This window comes from Mesoplodon bidens (genome assembly GCF_964165515.1).
Source record: "Mesoplodon bidens genome assembly, chromosome: 9".
NCBI lineage: Eukaryota > Metazoa > Chordata > Mammalia > Artiodactyla > Ziphiidae > Mesoplodon > Mesoplodon bidens.
Genome location: NC_138166.1, coordinates 65,685,480 through 65,707,508, shown reverse-complemented (window position 1 = coordinate 65,707,508; position 22,029 = coordinate 65,685,480). Strand labels below are relative to the sequence as shown.

Genomic DNA, 22,029 nt, shown 5'->3' with positions numbered 1-22,029 from the left:
GGTGTTCTGAATTTCTACTTTGTATCTACTCAAGTGCATTACTAAAATGGACATTCCTTTAAAGATTCCGAGAAAATATATAAAACATGTTAAAATCCCAATATTTGAGAAGGATAGTGTTAATTCATTGTTAGCTTTAAATTTACCTAACATTTACTGTTAGGTTTTTTTTCATTCATGTTGTCTCTTTAATCCTCATAATTTCCCTATAATATTGGCATCATATACCCCATTTTGTAGTTAAATAAACTGATACCCAGAGAGGTGGATCAGCTTGCCCAAGGACACACAATTAGTAAGTGATGAAACCATGATGAAGATGAAAGTGCCCCTGATTCTAAGCCCAGAACTCTTTTAATTAGCCAACATGCAGCCTTGTCATGGATTAATTTACCGTTTCCCTAGCAGAGAGCAGAGACGTGAGGTAGAATAAATAAACCCTGACTGGGGAGGAGGGGTCAGCAAAGGATCTGGGCTTGGTGTGAACCAAGGGTCACTGCAGAGAATCCTGGGAAGCCAGAAGCAAGGGGAGGGATCCTTGGTGTCCGTAAGAGGAGGAAGTCAAAGAGAACAGGCGCTTTTGAGAGAGCCCCAGATTCTACAATCTCTCCTGTCACCCAGGTCAGTTTTTCTTGTTTTTGGTTTTGTTTTGTTTTTCTGATTAAGGAACTTGCTGTGAATGAGATGGTGGAGGCCAATGCAGTTCAAAAAATAGTCAGGAAGCATATTCAAACAGAACAAGCCAGAACCACCCGTGTAACATTTGAGAATTATAAACCCTCAGCCTTCGGTAGCAGCTGGACAGACTGTGATATGAATCGCAACTCTACGAGTGAAGTAAGTAACAAAGTGCTCCAAGGAAGAAATCTCATCTCCCAAAAGCAGATTTTGAGAAACTCAGAATGGGAGCATCTGACACAGGTGTCCTCAGGGGACATCATACAGGGTCCAACAAGTCGTTAGAAACCATTGGCAGGTTCAGGACCTTTCAGCAAGTTTTACAGAGATTCTAATAGGTCATGTGCACTCAACGCTCTAGGAGCACAGGCAGCCCTGTCGGGGAGATGAGACCAGGCAGTCTGAGCGATGCCTGTGCAAACGGTAGGAGCCCTGCGCCTTCACCTCGGCGACCGGAGGGAGGGTTTGTTAGTGGTACGTGGGCTCACGCACTCCCTTCAGCATCAGTTAGCGAAATCACTTCCTGACTTCTGTGTTCCTCTTTTGACCCTGCCAAGTAAGAACTCACCTTTCAAGCACGAAAATCACTTCCGTTTAGGGAAAACTTACTATATGTCAAATACTACCATGACATTCCCCAACAGCTGAAGAATCTCAGCCCTGGAAATGGTAAGGGACTGGCTCAGTGCTATACAGCTAAGCCCGGGGTTCCCAGGGCAGCCAGCCCTGCCCAAAGCCCCAGCATCTCAGGCGGCCTCAGAACTGCCATCCCTGGGGTGCTTGTGGGTGGAACTGCCTGGGTCACGCACACATGACCAAGGACCTAAAACTTGCACACAGCCTAACAGTGAGAAATGCCTCTCACCCTGAGGTGTCCCAGTCCTGCTCACAGCCATAGACATAGACCAGGAGACTCTCAGGAGGCCCAGAGCCAGGGCCAAATGCTTTTGCCGAAGCTGTGTGAAGATTCCTCACCCACCTATGGGTTAACAAACTAGACTCTGCTCCTAGAGGGCTGTCCTGCACACAGACGGTGTTTGATAAATGCAGCCTTCAGTAAATGCAGCCAGTATCATTTTCCTATACCTTGGCCTGCAACTACAATGGGCGTCTTAGAATTCTCTCGAAATCTGGCCTGGGGTGCAAATTTCATCATACTCCTGCTGGGATAATAACCAAAGCTTTGATTTACCGAATCTTCTTGCTGGGCACACTGCTTTATAGTATGAATACATCGTCTATTTTAGTCCTTCCAGCAACCCTGACAAATATTATTATAATTACAATATAAATGAAGAAGTAGAAGAAAGTATAGAAAGGTTCCATCACTGGTCTAATACATGACTCAGAAGTGAACAATGGACAGGATAGTTGAACATGTGTCTTTTTGTCTTTCCAGTCAGTGCTATTAATAACTCTATTATCCTGCCTGCCGAGGAATTCTCCGGAATTTCTCTAGGCCCTGACCCCTCTGTTGGTCCTGGTGACCTCCAGAGCTTCCCTTGGCCACAGGGTCAGAGACCTTGTGAAACAGCAGCTCAGCCTCAAAGGAAGCCACGGGTCCATGGTGACCAAGGACATCCATGGCATTCACTGGCCTAACCAGTGCTGGATCCTTAAGTAGGGAAATACCCTGGTGAGTGATATCTCTGCTGCAGATTCAGAGATTTGACAAATTGGTGTTTGTTAAACTAATGCTCACCCAAGAAGTCTTCAAACCATAAAAATTGGTATTTCCTACCTCCTGGAAAGAATACAACTCTAAAATTCTACCTGCTGCTTAAAATGCTATTCCTTAAGTAAAAGCAGGAGGAGGAGAAGAAATGTCTACCAATTTTGATAACTTTTATAATATTTTATAAAGTTTATGATAAGCTTTCCTCAGAGCCTAAACAGGGAGAATATTAATTGCATGATCCCCCAGGCTTATCTAGATTGCGGCCCTTTGCCCCACTCCCCTTACCTCGTCGGAGAATGGCTTGTGACTTTGCTGTATCCTATTTTAGAACAAAGCATTTAGATTATATGTCTTTTCTCTATCTATGATCTGGTTTAGTTTTAAGTTTGTTTGTTTGTTTTCTTCTTGGAAAAACAGCATTCAATTCTCATCTTCAAAATAGAAAATCAGTCTTAAAAATGAACAAATCTTTTGCAGGTGAGGGATGTAAACAGACTTTGAAATTCTGGAGAAAAGAGATGTATCGTATACAGCCAAGTAAATATGAATTGGTTAATTACAGCTCATCTTTTTTCTTATTAGATTGAAAATCCAGCCATTTTGACTGCCCATTACTGTCCCACTGTTCATTTTCTGAACACCAATAAATGGCCTTGGGAAAACTTGACCCTTCAAGGAATAATCCAACTTCTCCAGAGGAAAATAACTACTTGACCAGAATATTCTTTAACAACAAAATAAGGAGCCCAACCTCACCATATAAAACTGTTTAGAGCAAAACTAAACTTCTGAATACAACAGATTATAATTTCTACAGCCTGTGAACACTGCTGATCAAATTGCTAAAGGCTGCTGTTTTTGTGGTTGAAGTTTTCTTCTTCGGTTTTACTTTTAAGTTAGTTTTGTTTTGCAACAACGAAAGAGGAAGTGCCACCTAACCAGGCCGCGGGACGATTCCAGCAAGCCTCGAGTTTCCCGGGGTTCACAGCCACAGACTTCAGCCAGCAAGTGCAGAAGCACTTGTTGCTGCCTCAGCTGCAACCTGGGTTTTTCCTTGTCTTGCAGTTTGTAGCTTAGAAGAACAGTGTGCAAGGGACTCCAGCTCTTCCCAGACCCAGGCCAGCGTGGCTGTCTCTCAGGGCTCTGCCGTAGTGAAAAATGTGTATGTGAGTGTGGTGTGTGTGTGTGTCAGAGAACGAAAGAGAAGGGGAGAGAGACTGATCGATTCTTCGGCCTCAACTTCAGCATCCCTCAGTCGGCCGCTTCTGTCCCCAGGCTGGTGTCTTCTAGTGCAGTAGCTCCAAGATGAAGTCACCCTGGAAAATCCTTATGGCCACTCCTCTGTTCTTTCTCCTGACCCTTCACACCTTGGCCTCTCCAGCCTATGACCACCAGCCCGGCACCAGACGCTCCAATGGCCAAGTCTGTATAGGTACGTAAATATTCTGTGTATTTTTAATGTGGATATCATGGGGTCAAATCCCTGGCTTGCATAGTAAATCACCTATTTAATGACATCCGTAGCTATAAGATTGCAAGTAAGACACCAATAACCTTACCAGCGTAGAAAAATTTTGCTTCTTAGAATATGTGTTCACACTACATGCACATATGTGTGTATAGAAGCATGCTATATAGTTGCTAGTTTGAATTAAAAGTCTTCCACCTCATTGGTGATTGGAATTTTTTCCCCCTGGATGGGCAACTATAAAAGCATGAAATTCTTTCCACCTTTCAGGACAGTAGGCAGCATTACACAGTAGAAGGAAGATGGACTTTGACCTTTGAATTGCTGCCACCTCCTCCCCCTCTGCTCTGTCCCTTACAGTCTGAAACTTGGAGCCACTTAACACTTCCATGCCTCTGTGTTCTTATGGATGAAATGAGGCTTATAATACCCACTTCATGGCGATGTTGTGAGAATTGAGATCATGCGTGTAAATTTATGGTATTTGCACACAGTAAGGATTCAATAATCTTAGTTTTCTTCCTTTTCTCAGTGAGTACAGAGATGGCAATGAAAGGACAGTCACCTGGAAACATTGAACTTTGACTGAGATATGGCTTTCACTTATCTTATTGAAGTATTTTACTTCAAAGTAGTTGTTGTTGTTTGGCGTTTTGGGTTTTGTTTTTCGTTTTTTTAGGGGGGGGCTGGTTTTTTTTTGTTTGTTTTTTTGGAGAGGAGTAAAAGTAGGGTAAGATCTTTGATATTCATGTTATACCTGGAGATTCCTGAACAGGGCCAAGGGCTTTCAATGGGTCAGTCCATGGAGCCAAGGATACTCAAAAGTTTGAGTAGTAATTATTCAATGAGCAGATCTCAAAATAAAATCCTGTTTTAAGAAGCCAGAAAAAGAACTCGAGGGATAAGTATGGTGGCCATCTCTTACAAATGAAAAGTGTGGATACAGATTATGATACATATGAATTATTTCTGGAGACAGTACAGAAAAATATCTGAATTAGTCCTATTTCCTGAAAAACCAGGATTTCCAGTCATTTTACATGTTAAGGAACACATCTCTGGTTTCAAGGTCTTCTTTTAAATTAAAACCTTAAGACCCAGATTCCCTGCGAATCTATTCTCCACAGGCCTGGAAGCAGAGGTCTGTGGCCCCATTGGAGCCATGCCTGGGAGGTTATCCCCACCCACTGTTTGGTTCCCTCAGATAATTATTTACCATCTATTTTCTCAAAACAAACACCTAAAGCTTGTCAAGTGGAAATGCACTTGAGAAAGGCTTAAGTGGAATCAGTTCTACTTCTAGGATGGTTGCATAATCTGAGATACTTGGCCCTCCACCCCTATAAAGTAGACATGAGATACCCATTCCCTTCCCTGCCCCATTCCCACTGAGGCATAGAGAATTACAAGGAGGTGTTGAGGGGATTCTAGGATGCAGTTGTTCTGGCTATCTATTATTGCATAACAAATTTTAAAATAACCATTTTGTCATACCATGATCTTGTGGGTTGAGTGTGCACCTTCAGCACCAGCACGCCCAGCAGCTATGGGGATTGGAGGTGTCTCCTGAAAGGGGACCTGGGGGTGCTCTTAGGCACTGGCCAAATGTGGAAGTGTCTTAGGAAGCAGCAAAGTAAACTTACTCGCAGCTGGTGGTAAGAGGAAGAGCCTCATAGAGTGGGTGGGAGAAGAGGAGGAATTGTCATTTGGACTTCTGTTAATCCCAACAACTTTCAAACGAAAAGCAGGACTACACGTCTTCCAACTCATTGGCTCCCATAGTCCAGAGTTTGCACATTAAGAGGTCAACCCACACAGAGACGAACTCTTCTTCTGGCTGTCATCTAACATCCTGGCACAGAGAATCTGGGCTAAGTCTTTAGCTCACTGAACAAGAGGCAGGGGAGAGTGAGGAGAGCTCCCAGTGCAGATGTGGCTGCCAGGGTCACGGAGGGAGGGGGCAGCTCTCACAGAAGTGGGAACTCTTGTGACTGGAGAGATACTCCACAAGGAGCCACTGTAGAAGTTATTGAGTGATTGAACCAACATCCCCATCATAAACAAACAACCCCAGCTCCTATGCCAAGAAGAACCTTTGCAGTGGGGAACCAACCAGCAGATCTGGAGGGCATGGCCTTGAACATATTCCAAAATCAGAACTAAGCTATGCAAAACCCCAGTGGCCTCTTTCCCAATTTACCATAATTCCTTTGCACTGAACTGTACATTCATTTGATCACTAAGTAAACTCTGATTCTACTGTGCTGGAACAGCCAGGGCCCCTTTCTGCCACTTTTCAAATGTTATGAAATCAATAATAAGCCATGTTCATTTTTGCAAAACATTATTTTCTTTACATGGCTGATTTAGGGGCAAAGTAATCCTTATGTTTCTAAGTCATTGACATTTAAATTAATTCACTGAATTTTGGGTTTGTTTTTTTTTTTCAAGGAAGCTTTTTAAAGCACTTAAAAAAATTTGTTTTTCCCTCATTCATGTTTGGTTAAATATATAAAATGCCCTCAGAGTCTGATAAAACCTCCTCCCCCCCGAACCACATCACACACACAGTGGTCAGAGTTTGAAAGATAAAGGGGATGACACGATCCTAAGCTTTCAACCAGCATGAATGGTAAAATGACAATGTTGCTGACAAAAATAAGAAAGATTTAGACAGAGCCAGCAGAGAAGATTGAAAATTTATGATCACAATTTACATGTACAGAAATTTCATTTTCTCTATTTCTCTATATCGGAACACTTGTTCATAAGCCACCACCATTGCTGCTGAGGGCAGAAAACATTTCATCTTTCCACTCATGTGTTTAAATTTAGTCTCCTCTGGATAATTCAGGGCTCTCTTCCTTTTCCCCTGTCTTAGGGTTGCTCTCAGTCCTTGGGGAGGGCTCGTGTATCACCCTGACACGGTTCTCGGCCCTCAGAACTCCCACAGTGAAGTGTCATGGCTGGTGCAGCTCATGGGCTGTTCTCAACAGAATCCATGGTCACTCCCTGCTGACAAGCTGCCCACCTCCCCCATCGCGGCCCCTGCAGACCCTTGAGGTGTAGCCAGATGCCCACTGTTTCCCAGCTGCAGCCCTCTGCACTTTGTCCCTCACTCTTCACACTTGCCCTCTCCTTAATCCCCTACTTTTATTTTTAGATTATCACAGAATTTAATCCCAACCTTGGCACAGATGGTAGGTTTCTGATCATCTCAATTTTCACTAAACTCACCTTTGCCTTTTTTTCTTTTTTTCCTGGATTGTTCTGGGGCATAACCCTGAAGAGAAGGACCACAAAGACGCTCTAGAGAGAGGTCCACAACTCTGTGAAAGGTCCCAAAGTGAGCAAAACCAAAAGAATCCAAGTGGGCAGTATGCTTTTCCTTAAGGAGAAAGTGAAAATTTTCTTTTTTGGTGGGAAGGGGTGGGCAGTAAACTAGATCATAGTTTAAATGTACTATGAGAAAGAGGGGAAAAAAAGAATGTTGCAAAGCATTAAGCAGAGTAAAATCCCCGTAAAATTATATATAATGTGCCTATCTCTCTATTTATATAGCTGTCTTCCCAGATAGGATGAACAGCAAAATGCCAATAGCTGTTCTATGGTTATCTATGAGTGATGAGGTTACAAATGATCTGTAATCTCTTTTCAGTGCATTTCTGAATTTTCCACATTTTCTAGATGAGCTTGCAAAAACAATAGTAAGACATGGTGGTTAAGAGCAAAAGAGCTTAAGCTCTGGGGTCAGACTGCCTGGATTGGAATCCTGGCTCTGCCACTCTGTACATATGTGACATTAAGGGCACAGTTTCACCCTCTGTACCTTGTGTCCCCTATCTGTAAGATGAGATGACATGGGACCTGCATCCTTGGGTGATGTGGAGGGCTAATGAGTAAATACACATGAAGGACTTAGAACTGTGCTTGGTACATACTAAGTACCCAAAGGGGTTGTGATTATGTATTCTTTTGGAAATCAGGAAAAAAAATATTGAAAATAAGCTATGGAAGTCCTGCATTTAAACCTATCATAAGGCAAAGAGGCCTGAGTAAACTGAATAATTACATGTGAATCTACATCTTATGTAAATACAAATTCTCAAATCTTGGATATCTTAAGGAAAGATTCACTTATGAAAAAAGATTTCATAGTGTATTAGCTTTCTATTGCTGTGTAATAAATTGCCACACATTCATCAGTTTAAAACAACATAAATTTATTATTTCACGGTTTCTGCACATGAGAAGTCTGGACATAATATAACTGGGTTCTCTGCTCAGAGTTTTACAAGGCTGAAATCGAGATGTCACATGGGGCTGCATATGATGTGAGACTCAGGTTCTCTCACAAGTTCACTAGTGGTTGGCAGAATCCAGGTTCTTGGATTTCCAGGGCTGAGGTCCCATGTGCTTGCAAGCTGTCAGCCAGCTCTGAGAGGCTGCCCCTTTGCAAAGGAAGTTAATAACGTAGCTATTTCTTTCTTGTTTAAGAACAGCTGGAACAAACTCTCTGCATTTAAAGGGCTCGCCTGATTATGTTGGGTCCACCCAGGATCACCTTGAGTAACTCAGAGTAAACTAACTAGAGTCCTTAATTACATATGCAAAATCTCTCTTATCATAGAACATAACACAATCACAGAAGTGATATCCAATCACACTCACAGGTTCTGCCCTCACTCAGGGGAGGGGATTAAGTAAGGCCTCTACATCAGGAGACAGTAATCTTATCATTCTGCCTACCACTCATAGAAATGCTTAAAAAAGAAAAAGTCTTCAAACTAAACACCAGATAGTATTGCAAAAGAGAATTGATGTGACTTGGTCCCAAAGTGATTCACCAAATAGGCACGACTATATAGTAGAAATTCATAGATGAAGAGTAAACTGTGGGTTGAAGCATTTTTTGTTTTGTTTTGTTTTTGAGGGAGAAGGGCTTGATATTCAAGATTTTTCTCCTGGCCTTCACACTCAGAATTTGGAAAGGAAAACAAATTACTCCACTACCATACACTTCCTCTCATAAAGTAGTTGTTTTTCAATGTTAGTATAGAGAACAAATTCCCCATCTGAATCTTTCCCTGGACAAAGGACATCTAGGACCAAGCATAAAACTGGAAAGACTGTCACAAGCAACCATTTCAGGACACTAAAAATCAACCAATGGCACACAATGAATTGAGGAATGTTTATTCTTGAAAAACTGCTTGAACTTCAGGAAGAACAGTAAGACTCTGACCTTTTTGCCTGAGGTTGCTCCATCTCCACTTGCCCTCAGCTTAGTAAGAAGAGTAGTTTCATCACTGTGAAACTGGCTGCAAAAACCAGTAAGTCTACTGCTAATGGGGCAGACTTGATTCAACCAGGATTCAAAGATCCCTGGCTTTGTTGGCTAAAAGTGATGGACTCCATTGGGAATTAACAAGGAGAAACTGCAGCTTTGCTAACTCAAAGTTTTGGCCCTAGATTGGACAATGAAGATCAGCCAGAAATTTAACAGGGAGACCCTGGTAATGTGAACATTATAGAAGGGCTAAGATGAGGTCTCCATACATCCCTGATTGATTGGGAAACTGTATCTGTGTTAGGAAGACCTGAAAGAGCCTAAGAAAAGTGAAAACTGAGGGAGACTTGAGAACTAGATGCAGCCTTGAATGTATTCACCAACCCATTTGAATACATTTCCTTTCTTTCATAAAATATAAGAGGAAGACTTCCCAGATCATTCTGTGTTTTACACTAATACCAAATCCAGACAAAGACATCACAGGAAAGAAAATAACAGATCAATATCCTTTGTGAACACAGATGCAAAAATCCTTAATAAAATATTAACAAACTGAATCCCACAACATATAAAATGGATTATACACCATGACCAAGTGGGGTTTATCCTAGGAATGCATGGTTGTTTTAACATCTGAAAATCAATTAATAGGATATACCAAATTAGTAGAATAGAGGCTATAACTACATTATCATCCCAATAGAAATAGAAAAATTATTTGACAAAATCCATCACCCACCCTTGTTAAAACCTCTCAACAAGTTATGAAAGAAAAAGGAACTTCCTCAATTTGATAAAGGACTTTTATGAAACACTGCAGATAACGTCATACTTAATGATGGAAGATTGAACGCTTTCCTCCTAAAATCAGAAACATGGTAGGGATGTCCACTCTCACCACTTGTAGTTAACATTGTTTTGAAAATTCTATTCAGTTTAATAAAGAAAGAAAAATAATAAAGATATGTGAATTGAAAAGGAATAAGTAAAACTGTCTTTATTTTCAGACAACATGTTCCTGAATGTAGAGAATCCTAAGATATTTACAATAAAACTACCAGAATTAATAAGAGAGTTTAACAAGGTCCCAGGATTCAAGATTAATATAAAAAATCAATTGTATTTATTTATATTAGCAACAAACATTGAAGAACTGAAATTAAGAAAACAATTCCATTCACAATATAATAAAAAATGCTAAGGAATAAATTTAACAAAAGAAATGCAATTACTCTACATAGAAAACTACAAAACATTGCTGAGAGAAATTAAAGGATGCTTTATAGAAATGGAGAGATGCTTCCCACTAATGGATCAGAAGACTCAATAATGTTAAGATTGCAATACTCCCCACATTGATCTATAGACTAAACACTATTCCATTCAAAATTGTAACATCCTTTTTTTTAGTAGAAATTGGCAAGCTGATCCTAAAATTTTAATGGAAATGAAAAGAAGCCAGAATAGACAAAATTTTTGAAGAACGTGGTTGGAGAACTGACACTATCTGATTCCTTACTTCAAATCACACACAATTATTAACTCAAAATAAATCATAGACCTCAAGGTAAAAGCTAAAACTAAAAACTTCTAGAAAAAGTGCAAGAGAAAAATCTGTGTGACTTTGGATTGGGCAAAGACTCTTAGATATGATATCAAAAGAACTATACAAAAAGAAAAAAATTGATAACATGTACTTTATTAAGTTTAAACACTGTTCTGCACAAAACATCATTAGAAAGAGAAAAGAATATTGGGAAACAATATTCACAAATCATATAGACTTCAGTATAGCAATGATTATTTTAATTAACATGATTGATAATTTTCACTTTCAAAATTTTAATGTATGCAGTGTCTGCAGTGTGACACTCAGCAGTGTATAAATTTCAAGGTTCAATAGATCTGGATTGGAATTACCAGCTATCCAGTGAGCAGCTGAATCACTGCTTAGCTGAAAGGCCTTAGATATATTGCTTAACCTCTCTGAGCCTCATATTTTTCATCTGTAAAATGGGAAGTAACAATCTCATGAGGGTGCTGTGAGGATTAAATGAGATATAGTTTGTGAAAACACCTAGCGGAGAGCTGAAAGAACAAAGGTCCAAAGGTCTTTTCATGTTTTCCTAAAACTTATTGAGGTAGAAGCCAACATTAAAAAGCGTACTCAATGAGAATTTGTTTGATAAAATACAATTTATTGGGTTTTTTCTAGTTATAAAAGAATATATAATTTTTATAGAGATCTTTAAAAATACAGAATACTTTTAAAGAATAAAATCAACTGTAATCCCAAAACTCAGATGATCACTACTGATATTCGGGTATATTTCCTTTCAAAACCATCTAGGTTTATATTTATAGAGTTTGGATCTTGTTTTTATTGATTTATTTAACTTCTAAGTTTGAATTGTTAAGTAGACAATCTAAAATTAAACATCTTTTTCTTTCAACAAAACATTTGTAAGAAATTTGGCAGTAGTAAGCCTTTGCTGGCAGGTGGGAACTTTTCAAGTTAGCAGCTAAGTTAGTGGATAAAAATGATTGGGCATAGTCTAAGATGATTTTTCTATCTATGCACCTATCTATCCATTTATTCATCATCTGTCTACCTTTCTTTCTATTCATCCATCTATTCATTCATCCATCCACCCACTCACCCAATCATCCATCTTTTTCTATTCATCCATCCTCTATCTATCTTAGAATTCAAATACAGAAGTAAATGGAAAAATAAAGTCATACTTTTTCTGAAATTTTTCTGAAAATTTCTGAAAATCTGATTGGTTAATTTCTTTGATAATAAGATCTGACTTTGCTATTTAGGTTTATACAGAGGACATTTTTCATAGTTTGAATGAACTAAATCTGCAGCTCCAACATTTGACAAAAATATCTATGAAGTATGCAATAAGATAAATAATTTTACTTAAAATATTGTATAGGTAAAAGTGTGTTGAAAAGAACAATATTTCAACTTGTCAGTTCTTTCTGAGTATATTAGGTTTTAACAAGGCCTCACTCAATGAAATTGTAGTAGGTAAAATTAAAAGATAAGTCTTAGTAAAACTTTTTTTAATATTTCTCAGAAAATGAGAAAGCGAAAGACTCCATTGATTGGGTAACAAATGTTTTTGCAAGGCAGGTGGTTTCTAGTTCTTTGCTTTCAACACAATTGAAGGGAGACTTAAATAATTTTCAATGATAGATCACTATCAGATTTTTGACATTTAACTCAGAAGGAGTTAAAGAATTGAGTGACATCGCCATATCAAAAGTCCTTCCATTCTCATTTACTTATTTAAGTAAGCATGTTTTCTCAGAACTTACCTCTTTAAAAATGAAAAATAAAACATTGGGATTAGCAGATGTAAGCTTTTATGTATAGAATGGATAAACAACAAGGTCCTACCATATAGCACAAAAATTATGTTCAATATCCTATGATAAACAATAATAGAAAAGTATATATTAAAAAAAGAATGTATGTATAACTGAATCACTTTGCTGTACAGCAGTAATTAACACAACACTGTAAGTCAACTAAACTTCAATTAAATAAAAGGAAAAGAAAAAAGAAAAAGAAAAACAGACATGATATTTGACATGAACCTTGTTTATTTACATGAATAAGTAATATTTTTTAACAGATACAGGTACTAATTTAAACAGCCCAACCATCTCATTAAGAGATTTAATTCCAAGAAAATTTTGCCTTTATTATTTAGAAACTGTTTATCAAATTGACAATACATATTGCTTAGATAAGTTAATTTTGCTAATAAAGAAAACTCTATCCAGAAGAATTTTTAAAGTACTTCTAGGGTTTTATTCCTAAGAAATTAAAGTTTTTATTTAAATTTTATACATATTTTTAGTGTTAAGAAGTATAATAGTGTGAAAAAATACTTCCAACAATAAAAATACATTACATTGGGATAAAACTCTAGTGGAAGAAAAATTCAATGAAGTAGATTTTTATTGAAATACGAATTCAAGGAGAGGAATTATCAAAGTATATTTTTCACTGTGAAAAAGAACTTGATCATATATTTTTTAAAGTAGATGAGAGTTGGTATAAGTCACTATAATATTTAGGTTCCTTTAGAAACATATAGAAGACTAATGTAATATTTCTATTATAATATTTACTATCTTCCTGGAATTTTGCAACGAATGAAATTGACATCCATTAATAATATTTTAACATCCATTAAAATGTAGAAGCATACATAGTTTTTCAAAGTTCTTTTGGGGGTTCAGAGCAAAATGTTTGAAAACCATTGGTTTGCACTCTAGAGCATGGTAGATGGTGGAATGAGAGGGGCTGGATATCTAGAATGGCCTTGTTCACGAATCTGGTAGTTGGCATACTGTTACTGGGGTTTGCCTTCATGTAGCCTCTCCAGCAGGCTAGCTCAAGCTCATGGCTGTGAAGGTCTAAAAGGGCAAAAGGGAAGATGCAAGGCCTCTTGAGGTCTAGGTTTGGATCTGACATGCTCTCACTTCTATGTTCTACTGATCAAAGCAAGGTCACAAGGCCAGATTCAAAGCCTGGAAAATAGATATCACCTCTTCATGGGAGGAAGTATAAAAAGTCTGTGGCCATTTTTAATGTACCACACAAGAGGGCTTTATTATTCTATTCTGTGGGTACCAAAATCTGGGTTCAGAGAGTTTAACCATCCTGCCAAATACAACAGCTCAGGGGCTTCCCCGGTGGCGCAGTGGTTGAGAGTCCGCCTGCCGATGCAGGGGACATGGGTTCGTGCCCTGGTCCGGGAAAATCCCACATGCCGCGGAGCGGCTGGGCCCGTGAGCCATGGCTGATGGGCCTGCGGGTCCGACCGCAAAAACAACAAAAAAACAAAAACAACAGCTCATAAGTAATAGAAGCAAGATTTGAACCCAGGTCTGTCTGAACCACAAATTCTTCAGTCTCTGCTGTACCATAACTTCTCCCTTCTCTTTCCTCCCTTCCACTCTCTTTTCTTCTCCTACCCACTCTCCCTATCCATGTCCAGACTGAGAGTAGGATGCAGAAGAAAAAGTGAAGTTGCAGTGTTCATACCTGGGCTGTGTGCTGCCATCTCTGGCTTGATAACTAATATCTCAGGGAAACAAAGTTGGCTGTAGGATCATTTTGGGTGATTGTTTTCCTACCTTTCTTTCTTATTTCCTTTTCTCTTCACCAACATGAGAAAGATCTGGGATAAAAATTGTTGATTAGAATTACAACATATAAAACTATATCCTCTGCTCCCACCCAATGAGCGAAATCTGAGAACGGAATTTAGGTGTTTGTGGAGGGGCATTGGGTGGGGAGAGAGGGGTCAGGTGAGGAATGCACTTGATAATGTCATGCTGGTCCAACAGGGGTGCAGGGGCCCAAATCCAGGTGTGGTGTGACTCTAAAACCTGTGCTCTACGCTTCTCTAGGGCCTAAGCCAGAAACAAGAGTCATCCTTGATTCTCACATTTCTCATCAATTTATTAATAAATCCAATCGGGTCAGCCTCCATAACAGATTCCAGATTTGCCCATTTTCCTCCATCCCCACTGCCACTCATTACTCTATCCAATCAGCAATCACCCCTCTCCAGGACAAAAATAGCCTCCTTCTTCATCTCTCTGCCCCCAAGATCCTTCCTCCTCCTGACAGCCGGCATGATATTGTAAAGACACAGATCAAATAGCAGCAGCCCTCTCCACAAAGCACATTCACAGTTTCCCATTCCTCTCAGGTTGAATCCCTACCTCTTTTGCCATCTACAAAACCCACAGACCTGACCTCCACCTATGCCTGCACCTCATCTCCTAATGTCAGGTTTTCCCAGTCTCATTGCCATAAGGTAGGCACCAGCTCCTCCTACCTACAAAGCCTGCCTGGCTGCTCACCCTGCTTGTTCCTTTCCATTATATGAGCCATTTTTGTGTGTGTTCTTCAGAGAAGCCTTCTCTCTCTATCAGCTCTAGTTGATGTTCATACCACCTCATCCTTGTTGCCCTCTGTTACTTCACCTTGTTCCTTTTCTTCATAGTACCTAAAATTATTTATAACTCCATGCGTGCTTACATGTTTACAATCACTTTTCCCTAATAGAGTATGATCTCTAAGAGGGCAGGAATCATATCTGTTTGTTCTCAGCATGTACTTATAGCTCAGCATGGTGCCTGGACTCAATACATACTGTGTTCCAGTCCCAGCTCCCCTGCTCACTAGCTACATAATTGGCAAGGCATCTAACCTCTCTGAGCCTCCGATTGCTGGTCTATACAGTAATAAGAACAGTAATTCCTACATCTATGAGTTGTTCAGAAGTTTGAATGAGATGATAATGTATGCAAAACCCTTTGAAATCTGCAGAGAACATTCTAGCCATGTGATGAATTATTTATGCCCTGACTCAGGGTCAAAAATGGAGGGTAGTCATGTCGATCCTGGTTCTGACAACTGCCAGGTGCTTTCAAGGCTTCTCAATGAAGTGTAGGCTTCAGACAAATGAGAAATCTACTAGACTGCTCTCTGCAGTTGGCTGAGTTTCCAGCCAGCACAGATATGATTATAATTAGAGTTTCAAGAGTTCTGTTTCATTTCAAAAGGATTCCGTGGTACAGTCTGCAGTCTACCTGAGATGTGTGTCTAGAAGCAGATTGCTGTGGCAGGTGTTTTTATTCTGGCCTATTTGCTTCTTTTCCTACAATATCAGGGGTGTCTGTTTCTATTATACTCATTATTTTCACTTGCCAGGTGAGAAGAGATTTTCCATATGGGAGATTTCAGATAGTGACCACTGAGCAAAATACGTAGTTCTCACCCACTCTCATCACTTCCTTAATGAACAGTTGCTTGGACAAACTTGCTTTAGCAGACCCAGGCCTTTTATTAGCAGCCAGAGAATAGTCTATAATGGGAGGAATTACTCTGCATATGCATTTCTCCAAGGAAAAAAATTTTTTTAGCCTGTCAAGACAGTAAATGCTCTTATTAGAAACTATAGCAAAGTCAATTTCTCCATTCTTGCTGCTAAAGGATTCAGGACGCACCTCAGTGCAGACCCTAAATTAACAATCCAATGGGAGATGAGCTCGCTGGAAATGGGCAAGGATGTCCAAGGGAGCAGGACTCGAATCAAAGCTGAGCCCAACATGGGCGTTTACATATTTCAAGCCCCATTACCTGCTTTTCTGCAGGGTCCTTTTGATCATAATAACTTCACTAGGCAGAGTGGCCATAGTGGCAAGATCCACCCTATCTTCAGAGACAGCTGACTTTTTTGGTTCCTTTTTATTTATCTAATGATTTCCAATTTTAGCCAGCAGTGCTAAGGAGCCACAAAAGTCATGAGTCCTTGGGATTGCTCTGAGTGAAAGAAAAGCCCATATCTGTAAGTACAAAGAAGCAGGTTGGTCTCAAGCAGCACAATTCTCTTTGCATTCATCCTTCCACTCCAAGGATGAAAATAAATACGTACCTGTGTTTCAAGTCCATTCTGGGTGCCAAATGCTGCAACTCATTGATAAGACTCCATATGAAGTGATTGCTATTCAAGGTCTCAACCCAATCTCCACTGCGTTCTTCTTTGATTCTGAGCTGCACATCATGACCATTTGCTATAGAATCTGCTGGTTGACTTAAGAGAGGGCGCTGGTTGTTTCACACCAGGATGAAAAGTGGAGCCTTTTCCTGTAATGAGATGGAACAAAGAGTAAGCAATGTCATCAGTGGGATGACTGAGCCAGAACACAAATTCAGTTGCATCCATTAACCGTTTCCTATGGAGGTCCCGAGCAAGTGACAACAGAAGTGTCCCTCGGTTGGTTCTCCAGTCAGTTGGCTGCAAGTCAGCCAACATCTCTTATCTCCTTCCTCCAAACCAGGCTCTTATGTCAGGCACTCAAAATTAGAGATACTAAGACCCCATTCCTGCCCTCAAGGAACTTACGCTTTAACTCTAAACTCTTAAAAAGAGGCTCCAGAAGGGTAGGTAACTTGTTCAAAGTTATACCATTTTAAGTGACTGATCCAGCATTTGAACCTTGTTTTTTTAAAAAAAGTTTATTTTTTATTCCAAAGCTTCTCCCTTTTCAACTATACCACATTGCATTCTCTTGTCACATTGCAGTATAATTACTTATAATTATTTTAAATTGCAGTTATTAAAATGTATTTAGCTCCACTAACTTAGCAGGTGATTAGCAGGGACATAAATCAAGGTGTAATAGTGCATTATAAATGTTGAAAATATTCCCATATATTAAACATATTTTATATATTTAAAACAAAAGTGAAATTGGTTTATCTCTGGGTGATTTAAATGATGTTTATCTTTTTTACACTGTTGTGTATCTTAAAATTTTTCTGAAATGAGATTGCATTGCATCTATCTTTTTTGAAAAGTTACTTTTAAAATAAAACAAAATATATATGAAAATGTTTTTTAGGCTGTAAAGTGCTAATAAGTATCAGCTACTGAATTCATTGCAATGTAATAAAACCCTCAATGCATGGATTAGGTTAAAAGCACATCCAATCAACCTTGGTAACTGATGTTGATAAATGTCCCAGAAGTAGGTGCTCCCAGAGCAGTAAGACTATGGTTATCAAGATCAAACTATCTCAGATTTGGTGAGCCCAGCTTTGCCCAGCGTTACCAGAGGGTACAGAACAAATGAGGCCAGAGCCTGGTCAGGTGTGGCAGTGTCTAGAAAGGTGGAAATCTCTCCCTCTTTGTTGGCAATCTCTCGTTTTATGGGAGGTTTAAAGAAATGCCCAATTGTACTATTCACATCTGTTATCAGCCACTTTCCCTCAAGGATTCCTAGTGGGAATTTGGTTTTAATGACACTGCATGTGAACTTGGGTCCCCAGCTCCTTGAGCAGGTGGATAAGAGTGAGCATACTTCTGGGCCAGGCACCCTGGAACTTCTTTACTTTGGATGTAATCCTTCTTTTGCCTCCTTGGAAACCGACCTCTGCCAATAAGTGCCACTCCTCCTATCCAAATGAAGCCTAACAATTTCTTCTCAGGCTTACTGATCTTTGACCAACCAACCCCTTGTGTATAGAAGAGTCCCCTCCCTTTGGACAAAGGAGGTTTGGACTTCCCTAGCAGTTTAGGAGATCAAGGCTGGTGATAGAAACTTCTAGGGGTATTAGCCTAGCAGTTCTGAGCCTTCACACTTATCATACATCAAAGTAGCTTAAGGAATATATTCCTAATTTAATCCAAGGTTCCTTCTAGACACATACTATATTGGTACATGCTTTCAAGCAGAGTGCTTTATAGCTGGGGGGTAAAATAATATTTTACAATAGTGTATGCTTTCAAAGGCACCTTCACTTGCACTTTTATTTCATTTAATCATCACAGCAGCCCTTTGGGAAACTTATTTACTTTGCAGTAAGGAAAACAAGGCTTAGAAAGGATGGGTGGTAAGTCCAGGATTCAAGGGCAAGATTCAATCCCAGGTCTTCTGACTCCAAATGTTGGGCAATTTCCACTGCTTTTCCACAATTAAAAATCTGACCCTAGGTCACGGGCTGAGAATGTGTAGGGTGAGAATGATCTTACTCACAGTGAAGCTGTCCTGCAGAAGGCAAGGAGAGGGGACAGGAAAGGAGCCACTGTCCACTGAGCTTCTCCTCAGTGCTGGCTGTCTTCCATACACTAACTCCTGTAAATGTCTTCCGTGCGCTATCTCCCCATTTACAGGAGATAGTGATCAAAAAGAAATGGAAATAAAGCAAGATTCAATTACTTCCCCGAAGTCACATAGCTTACAAGTGACAAAGGTAAGCTGATAACCAATCTTTCTGACCCCCAAATACACAATCTTCTTACCACACTTCATATTTCACTACAACTCAGTGCATTTACATACATGGTTGATTATAAAAAGCATGGCAAAGAAAAGTTCTCTGTTTTAGCAAGGTTTGTGTTTCTAAGGACACACATATATCCCCTTTCTTTCCCCCAACTCTCCAGCACAGCTTTCCATGTGACATGGCTGACTTCTGCTCCCTTGCAGGGTGTGTGCTGGTGGTGTCTGTGATTGAACAGCTTGCTCAAGTTCACAACTCAACGGTCCAGACCTCAATGGAGAGACTGTGCAGCTACTTGCCTGGTAAATACAGAAAGGCTCACTTGACTGTGGGTCTGCGTTTTTTTTCATTCATGAGCCATCATGAGTGAGTTTATACCCTACGTGTGCTTACAGAGGAGGATCTGATTGTGTTATTTCTGTGAGTTGATATTCTTATGGAGCTCATAGAAATTAAAAGGAAGACACAAAAAAATACTTGAGGCAATTTTTTCCCCCGACATTCATTTTCTCTCATAGCAGAATGAGATTGTTATGGACATTTAGGGAATAAAATGTAGAATGGCCGATTGTTGTTTTATGTGTCACATTTATAATGATTTGCCCACCTGGTGATCATGGCCTTAAGTACCAAGAAGGTCAAAATTATGAATGAATAATTTTCAATGATTTTTGTTAATTTAACCACATATACATTCTCAGATGCAAGCACCTCCTTTCTAACACAGAGCTTTATTTAGGCTGAGGAGACAATGGATCTTAAAACTCCAAATGGGAAAATAATCTGGGGACATTCCATTGATTTGAACTGGATCCCTATAAAATCCTTTACACATCCTGCAAAAGAAGGAAATGATTGGTGGTTTAAACAAATTGTATAGTTTTTTTACACTCTCAGCAGAAAGAAAATATTGACGCTATTTCTCTTATAGAATACTGTTAGGTGTACAATCACAATGAATAAACTTCTTTGAGAGACAAATTTTCATTCACTTAATGTTAAGGAACTAATTCTTCAAAGATGCCTACATTATTATTATTATTATTATTATTATTTTTTTTTTTGTGGTACGCGGGCCTCTCACTGTTGTGGCCTCTCCCGTTGCGGAGCACAGGCTCCGGACGCGCAGGCCCAGCGGCCACGGCTCACGGGCCCAGCCGCTCCGCGGCATGTGGGATCCTCCCAGACCGGGGCACGAACCCGTGTCCCCTGCATCGGCAGGCGGACTCTCAACCACTGCGCCACCAGGGAGGCCCCATTATTATTTTTAAGTAAGGTAGTTGGACTCATGACGATTTTATATTTGATTTAACAGACGTTGTGTCAATGGCATCAAAACATTTTCGGAAAATTTATTGCATGCAGTCTCAATGTATACTCATAAGCTCATATTTTTAGAATTCAAAAATAAAGACTGGGAGAGGATAATACACAAATACATGTGTTTGCAATGTCCCAGTTTGACCATTGCTAAGACTTTGACATATTTTCACAGAATTAGAAGGTAACAAATAAACTTGAAACGCCCATTGGCCTCCCCCACTCCCAGTTACATTTTCCTACCACCTCCCTAGATGGAACCATTCATAGGAACTTGATGGGCATTGGGTTTGGCAAATTTTATACTTTTACATTCACTTGTATGAATCCATAGACTATGTGTAGTATTGTCTGTGGATAATTTTTTAACCTTTTTTTGGTAAAAGGAAATAAATTAAAAACACACACAAAATAAATTTAGAGCTTTATCAGTTATTGAAAAGTGAACACCCTTGTAAACATAGCACAGATCAGGAAGGAACAGATAGGTAGCTGCTCCAAAAGTCCCATCCACATGCCCCAACCCATCATAAATTCCTCCTCCCCCCTAAAAAAACAACATCCTGAAGATCACTATACTCATTTCCTTGTATTGCTTTACAGCTTTATCACCCAACTGCGTATCTCCAGACACCATAGTCTTGCCCAGTTTTTAAATTTTTGATATGTCTTTTAAGTCGATTTTAATCTACCAGTTTCCTTTCCATCCCTTCCTTTTCCTTGTAATTTAGCTGTGGTATCTGTCGTGTAGAGTTTCTGCATTTTGCTGATGGCATCCCTGTGGTATGATTGAATATGTTTCTCTGTGCTCTGTATTCCCTGAAAATTGGCAGCTAGATCCAGAGGCTTGATGAGACTCCAGTTTGATATCTTTGGCAAGGCTATAAGTGATGGTGTTTTCTTTCAACAGGAGGCCATCATAAGTGGTTTTCTCTTTTTTATTTTTGTGATATTAGCAGCTGTTGATGCTCTATGACTAGGTCTATCCATTCATTGGAGGTTGCAAAATGGTGCTATTCTAATCTATCAATTATATTTCCTTTAGTAGTTGAAATATATTAGAGACAGTTTCCCTCATCATCATCATAGTTTAGGGATGTTTTCCCCCACAGTTCCTAATGGTACTATTGTTCATTCTAAGAAAGGCAGGATAAATGCTTGATTCTTTTGTTTTACTTGCCAGTTTTCCAATAACTCATTGCCTTTGTAGTGTCATCCCAAAGTAGTCACTTGGTTTTCTTTAAAGTATCATTATGAACTCATGAATTTATACACATTTGATGAGTTTCAGACTACTTCAAATATTATCCCTTTAAAGCTCAAATTCTCTCATCTTTGACCAGTAGGAACTTCTTCAAGTTGGCTTCTGGGTCCTTTTGACATAAGTCTAAGTAGTCTTTGTAGCTTCCTCACTAACTAGTGTGACAAGTTGTTCCAGCCTGTCTTGTACATTTCCAACCCCAGGCTTGAAATCAGTCATTTCTCTTAGAAGCTCTGGTTTCTTTTAGTGGGAAATAGTATTAAGACCATGATCTGGGTGCATAGGAATGTCATTGCTACTCAGTTGGTCATTCTTTCTAGACTTCTTCTGTTGACAGTGATAGAAAATATACATATATACATTTACATATATTATTTTAATATAAAATATATGAGTTCATTCTGACACTTCAAATTCAAATTCAGGACTGCAGGATTTTTTTTTTCTTAGTTTCTTCTGTATCATATCTGTATCTTCTTTCCACACTCAAAGTCCTAACTCTCAA

General features: G+C 39.4%; 1 protein-coding gene across 2 annotated transcripts in view; it reads left to right on the top strand.

The window, feature by feature from the left end:
* Window positions 1-3,352: 3,352 nt before the first annotated feature.
* The window catches only part of AOAH (acyloxyacyl hydrolase), a 172,089-nt gene continuing 153,412 nt past the window's right edge, over window positions 3,353-22,029 (top strand). For both annotated transcript variants that reach the window (XM_081244565.1, XM_081244566.1), the window contains exons 1-2: window positions 3,353-3,788; window positions 19,150-19,245. In XM_081244565.1, coding sequence (XP_081100691.1) covers window positions 3,662-3,788; window positions 19,150-19,245 — 223 coding nt within the window. In that variant the 5' untranslated portion in view covers window positions 3,353-3,661. The remainder of the gene's footprint in view (window positions 3,789-19,149; window positions 19,246-22,029) is intronic.